Raw genomic sequence first — 6,492 nt, forward strand, 5'->3', positions numbered from 1 at the left:
AGTTATACCCTCAAAATATTCTGAGCGCCGTAAAATTGGGGAATTGAAGAGAAATGGTAATAATGAACCTCTGGTCCGGACTTGGGGCTTCCATTTCTGAGCATTTTGGATGCTATTGGGCTCGAAAGTGGCGCTATTTTGCCATGTTGTGGAGGGATCGTTTTTCAAGATGAGATGGCTACTTTTCCGCTTTGGGGAAAATAGGGGTCGTCTTCTTTGGGTGAGAATATCTCGAAAAGTCAATGGTCAACCCACCAAAAACATGTTGATGACATGTTGATCATCATTTTTCTGTGCAGCTTGACTACCTGTGAGAGTTCTGAGTATGTTTAAAAGAATTTTGAAGTATGGACATTTAGCACTAGTGTCTATGTAAATTTATTTGCAGGGTTGCATCCATCGCAGAAGTGCAGCTACTCATCTTACTATATATCGCCCTCTTGTGACAATACATTGTGAGTCGCGTCCAAATCTGAAATTTTGTGACTACGGCTTAGGCTTTCCATTGGCATACGTGTAAGCAAGTAAACGGTCGTAGCCGTAGACAACCAATTAAAAAAAATCACCTGTACGGTACCTTGGCACCAATGCGTATGTAAAGAGTACATGAGTACAAGAGGAAACCTGTCTAAGTCCTCTTTGACTCCGTGGCAGAATTTACAATGGCAGGTGGCAAGAAATTGACGAAAGAGGAGGAGCTTTTGCTCCAAGATTTCAGCCGAAATGTCACCACCAAATCCTCGGCCTTGTTCTATGGGAATGCTTTCATCGTATCAGCCCTCCCAATATGTAAGTTTCGTCGATATAATGAACATATTTTTAGTCCGTATTGTTGGCATGTTTTTTGCAGCATTTAATCAATTTCGTGATAAAATGTTTGGCAGAGGCCAAGTTCGCGCAAGGACTATAGTTGACCAATGGTTAACTAACGTTTGCCCGAACTCTGTCTAGTCGACGATGGTTGACTACGCTAGTCATGCTAGTCGACTATTTGGAACCAGCCTACTGGGGTTGGTTGCTTCACTGGTAACCAATAGCCGCGCGCATCCATCATGTCCATAATGCTAGCAGAGAGCCAGGATCCAGAAGTTTTGCGATGACATTTTGACCAGCGTTTGACTAGAGACGTTCGCACGTTGCTATCAGTGCGCAGGCGTAAGCTACGTCACAAATCAACCACTAGTCGACTAATGGTCCTTGCCCGAACTTGGCCAGTGTTGTCGGAAACGGGTCCTACTAAACTGCGCCAACAAGCGCCAACAAGCGTCAACGGTCGTCAACAAGCATCAACAAATTTTGTATATGCTTTTGAACATTAAAAGTTTTATTAAAAGTAGCTTAATTATGGTAGAAAAAGCAATAAACATGATAAAGAACATCTTCTTCTTTATTTAAAAACTTGTTTTTTGAACGCGAAATGTACGACAAATTTGTCGATTAGTGTTGGCTGCCATCTTGTTTGGATGGCACTGTAGACTTCGCGCATGCGTAGGTATGGCTCTGTACACTTCACGCATGCGTAGTACGGCTAGGGCGGCCAACACTAATCGACAAATTTGTCGTACATTCGCGTAAAAAAAAACCACGTTTTTAAATAATTTTGGGGGCTTTTTGTGTTGCCCAAATTTTCGCGATAGGAATATTTGTTTTGAGCCTCTTTTGGGTTTTTTGGGGCCTGATATCACATCTTTTTTTTCGCCTGATTTGACACCTTTTTTCCCCTGTCTTTTGCACGACTTTCCTGTTTTTTCATACACTTCAAAATGGCAAAACACAAATTTAGAATAAGGTTAAATGGATCACAAACACCTAAAAGGTGCATATTCAAGGATAGCCTTGAAAAAAAAATACATTGTAATATAGGCCCTTTAGCATTGGGACACGGTCTGGCAATAGTACATAGCACGCGCGGACACCTTAGTTTGTACTAAGGTTTACTTAGGCCAAACAAAAAAAATTGTCATTTTACTTTATTTAATTTCAGGGGTATTTTGGCGCATCCATCAGATGGATCTCGTCCAGTCAGCTATTCTGTTTGGCGTCATGACCATTGTCAGCACTTGGCTGGTGGCCTTTGCCTACAAAAACGTCAAGTTTGTACTCAAGCACAAGTAAGTTGACAGAGAGATCTGTCGCTGGTCTAAAACCCCAAACCTTGGTTTTTGCTAGGATGAAGCCTCCAGTTGGGCTCATGGAGAAATAACATAAAGCCTCAGTCCTACAAATTCTTCCATTATTTCGTGAATATGGTCCGTGAAGGAGTGACCACTGCCTGAATCCTGCAAAATCCTGCGGCAGTGACTGTCAATATGTTGAGGCTTGGCCAGTGACATCCTGGAGCAGTACGGAGGATTTCAAGCATATAATCCAGGCCTATATTTATGCATGGCTGAGCAAAAACAACAGAAGTTCCAGCCCAAGACCCTGAAGAAGTGCATCCTATGAAATCAGTAACACACTTTTGCCATGTAACCTCAATCCTTGAAATTCCTCCACTTTGGCAAAAGGGGATTTTGAAGGATTCAGGGCGGTTAATGTAAAAAAAAAGAGGGGGGGGGGGGGGGGAAGGAGGCGGCCTCCAAAAAGGAAGTGGGTGGGGGGATGCTAAACATGCCTTTTTTATTTCGCCTTACTGTTAACCAATTAAGTGTCTCATGAAGAATACTCAACTAATAAGTGGATAAGTACACGCTTTCAATTACACTTTATATCCTGCTCCCCCTGAAGGATTCTTCACCATTTCTAAGAGTAAGACTCTTAAATGTGGCGCCTAAAACAACACCACATTACACAGTCACTTAAAAATACTCCTACATGTACCATTTCGCCCCTATAAGACCTCAGAAAATCAAAAGTTGTGCTCATACACGTCGTTTGTTTTTGAGTGTTTTTTGCATGAGGCTGGAACGTGGCGTTATTGTGTTTACAGGTCTAATGTGATTATTTCTTTTTGGTGTACTGACATATCGTCACCGTTTTCACGAATGTGTCAAAAATCACCATTTTTTTCGATTTCAAATTTTTTTCTCTCACTATTTTGCTTGAAAGCATTGTCCTTAATTATTTGACATGTTTCTGTAAGCAAAACATAATTAATTTCCAAATAACATTAATGATGCAAGGGGCAGAAATCTTGAAAATTGCATTTTGCATTTTCACAAAGAGCCACATACATTTTGGCCCCTTGAACGCGTACAAAACCTATTGAACAGAAAGACCTGTAAAAGTACATGTAGGTCAACTGAGATTTTTGTTTTCACGAAGAGCCACGTATCTTTGTTACATTCTCAGCTGCGCGCGCGTACACATGCGTGCCCCTTCCATATGGTAAAAACACTTTGAACAGAAAGGGCAAAAATGTAGGAAATCCAAATTTTCGTTTTCACGAGAAGACACAAAGGCCCTATCTTTACTAATTAATTTCACTAATTAATTAATTAATTCAGTAGTATTAATTATTTGTTTCATGTAAAAATTCAGCTCTCATAGAATCATGTGAAGGGTTTCCTTACTGCGCAAAGTTGTTGCAAAGTGGTATTTTTTGCAGTTTTAAAATAAGAGAAACTTCTTTTGCGATTATCTCGAAAATGCTTTTTCTTCAAAATCCACATATGTGGCTCTCCGTAAAAATGGTGACGATATGGCGGGATATTGTTTAGCCTTGGCCGAGGTTTGCTCTCTCTCGGTGCTTGCTAGTTTTGTCCGGAACAGTCAGAGGAAAGTCATGTGTTTTAGTTGCAAGTTCTGTGCCGGAATACTGTGATGGTGAGTAAATGAATGAACAGAAATGGCCCCTTTTTTGTACTTGAAGGGTTGCCCAAAAACGGGAGGACGCTGTGTCCAAGGAAGTCATGAGACAGCTGACTGATGCCGACAACAAGAAGATCTCTCGCAAGGAGAAAGATGAAAGGCAAGTAAAACTGGGGAACAGCAGATGCAGGGAAAGACAGAATTTTTTCTAAAACAAACTTCGTAAAACTTCAAAAAGTGGTTCAAAAAGGTTACCAATTACCAGCCATTACAGTTTTGCTTTGTGAGTTGAGTTTGTGACTCTTGATCAGAGGGTCAGGGGTTCGAATCCAGCAGCTGGCCATATGTTGTGTCCTTGGGCAAGCCACTTCATCCCCACTTGCCTCTCTCCACCCAGGAGTAAAAATAGGTACCGGCATTAGCTGGGGAGTAACCTGCGATGGACTAGCATCCCATCCAGGGGGAATAGAAATATTCTCAGTCGTTTCATGCTACTGAAACCGGAGTTAAACGCCGGCCTGATGGCATGGATGGGCCACATTGGCTCGTGACAGACTTTACCTCTTTTTTACAGTTTTGCTTTAGCCCTTACATTTTCCTGAAAACCTCAGGTTTTCAGGAAAATAAGGTTTTGGTTTTTGGCACTAACAGATACGCTTTGTGAGCAGACTGGCGCCGGTCGGTACAATATCGATACTGATTATGGGGCGGGAACCAGCCTACACTGCAAGAATGGGAATCATTGTCTGGCAGCCAATAATTTGAAATTGTAAAGTAATAATTAAACATGGGCTGAATTTTTTTTTCATTCAGTCAGTGTCTCATTCAAAAGTGTATAACGTTTGTACTGCTAGAAAAATATTATTTATAAAAGGAATCAGTTTTTGAAGATGAAACTTGAAAATAGCATGAAGGGTGAAATAAAAAAAAAAAAACATTTTGTGATGTGAAATCATCTCACCATTGCAAAACACTTTCATGTGGAATAACCCCATATCTGTTTCTCCCCTCCCCCTCTTTTTTTGTAATTTGCATACAATTTGCATACTTTGCATATTCAGGATCCTGTGGAAGAAGAACGAGGTCGCCGACTACGAGGCCACGACCTTTGCCATCTTCTACAACAACGCCCTCTATCTGCTCTTGGTCCTGTTCTTGTCGTTCTTCATTCTCAGGTCGTTTGACCCATCTGTGTATCCTTTGAAGCAAAGACATCAAACTAAATTGTGGCTTTTGCAATTTTACGTGCTAAGCACAATTCAGCGGAGTACCGGTTACAAGTCATGTGCATCGTATGCCATGTCGGCTGGTGGCCTGTGATACGCCAAAGCAAATACAGTAAACTCCAGCTCAGTCGGCACTCTCGGGACCTGAGAATTTGTGACGACTTATGCGAATGCCGACATCTGCTGTAAGTCGTCATTTTCCCGACTTCCACGAATGGCATTTTTGCACACTTGATTTATTGCAGTAATTGGAAGGGGGACCAAGAGTAACACGACGACTTGAGCGAAATAGCCACTTACAAAAGCCGACTTAGAAATTAAAAATTCAATGGAAATGCATTAAAGACAATCAGGACTTAAGTCAGACGGCCGACTTGAGCGATTTGATGAGTTGTACGATGTGGACTTGGCCGGAGTTTACTGTATTATCTGCGTTTAAAGGTGGCGTACATGTAGATCATTTGTGCGTTTGTTTCGTTTGAAAGAACCAAAGTGCTCAAAATATAAAGATAGTGCTTAACAAACCTGACAAAGTTTGGCTATGTGAATGGCAAATTAATTAATGCATTGGTTAGACCTGCTTGTGTTTTTCCTACCTGTTGTGCATTTTTCCTTTACTGTTCCCTGACAGCAACTACATTGTGTCCATTGGCATCGCTGGGGGTCTGCTAGCTCTCGTCTCAACAGGAACTCAGTGACCTTTGACCTTAAGCGCAGTGACCCTTGAACCCCATCATGACCTACAAGTAGTAGTAGAGAATAGTTGTACAAAACTAATTACAATCAACTTAAGATTTGGACGTGTGTTTTGTTTGGATTTTGGAATCATCTCAAATGTAATTTTATGACTTAATTACATTTATGACAACAGTGTTGGGTAAGTTTTGTGCCCATATTTCTCTACATTGTTGATTTGCAGCCGTAATCCGAAAGTGTAGCATTCTATGTGCACATCAATGAAGAGATATTTTAAACACATTCCACGCATTGTGTATTGAAAAGGGCATGCTTTAAGACATGTTCTTATTGGTAAAAGAGACTCGACATTGTAAAACACCTTGCTCAAGAACACAAGCAGGCTAAAGTGCTTTGGCATGATCCGCAGAATAACCACCACATTTTAAGGGCTGGTGATTTTGACCATTGAGTAACTTTCTATGTAACACATCAGTGATGTTCCATGCATTATGTATTGAAAAGGGCATGCTTTAAGACATGTGCTCTTTGGTAAAAGAGACTCATCATTGTAAAACACCTTGCTCAAGAACACAATCAGGCTAAAATGCTTTGGCAAGATCCACAGAATAACCACCACATTTTAAGGGCCGGTGATTTTGACCGCGGAGTAACTTTCTTGGAGGACGGTTTTGTCATAATATTCTAACAGATTTCAGACTTACAGGTTATTTCAGTTAATTATGTTCTCCTCAAGATGAGAGGGGCATCTGGTTTTTTTTAACAAGGGAACATTGCTCATTAACTTTCGAATAAAACAAGAGACAGACTCTGGAAAATA

General features: G+C 40.9%; 1 protein-coding gene across 1 annotated transcript; it reads left to right on the forward strand.

The window, feature by feature from the left end:
- Positions 1 to 600: 600 nt before the first annotated feature.
- On the forward strand, positions 601 to 6,492 carry LOC119743092 (translocon-associated protein subunit gamma-like). Its single transcript, XM_038219443.1, has 5 exons — positions 601 to 789; positions 1,985 to 2,111; positions 3,812 to 3,910; positions 4,812 to 4,943; positions 5,608 to 6,492. The coding sequence occupies exons 1-5, from the start codon at positions 663 to 665 to the stop codon at positions 5,672 to 5,674; spliced, it is 552 nt and encodes a 183-aa protein (XP_038075371.1). The 5' UTR covers positions 601 to 662; the 3' UTR covers positions 5,675 to 6,492.

This window comes from Patiria miniata, unplaced genomic scaffold (genome assembly GCF_015706575.1).
Source record: "Patiria miniata isolate m_02_andy unplaced genomic scaffold, ASM1570657v1 HiC_scaffold_6, whole genome shotgun sequence".
NCBI classification, from domain to species: Eukaryota; Metazoa; Echinodermata; class Asteroidea; order Valvatida; family Asterinidae; genus Patiria; species Patiria miniata.

Excerpts from the sequence above, each read along its gene's own strand:
- LOC119743092 (XM_038219443.1), top strand. The coding sequence starts at position 663 with ATGGCAGGTGGCAAGAAATTGACGAAAGAGGAGGAGCTTTTGCTCCAA. Across the intron at positions 790-1,984 it reads CGTATCAGCCCTCCCAATAT|GGGTATTTTGGCGCATCCAT; the intron begins GTAAGTTTCGTC and ends ATTTAATTTCAG. Across the intron at positions 3,911-4,811 it reads CGCAAGGAGAAAGATGAAAG|GATCCTGTGGAAGAAGAACG; the intron begins GCAAGTAAAACT and ends TTGCATATTCAG.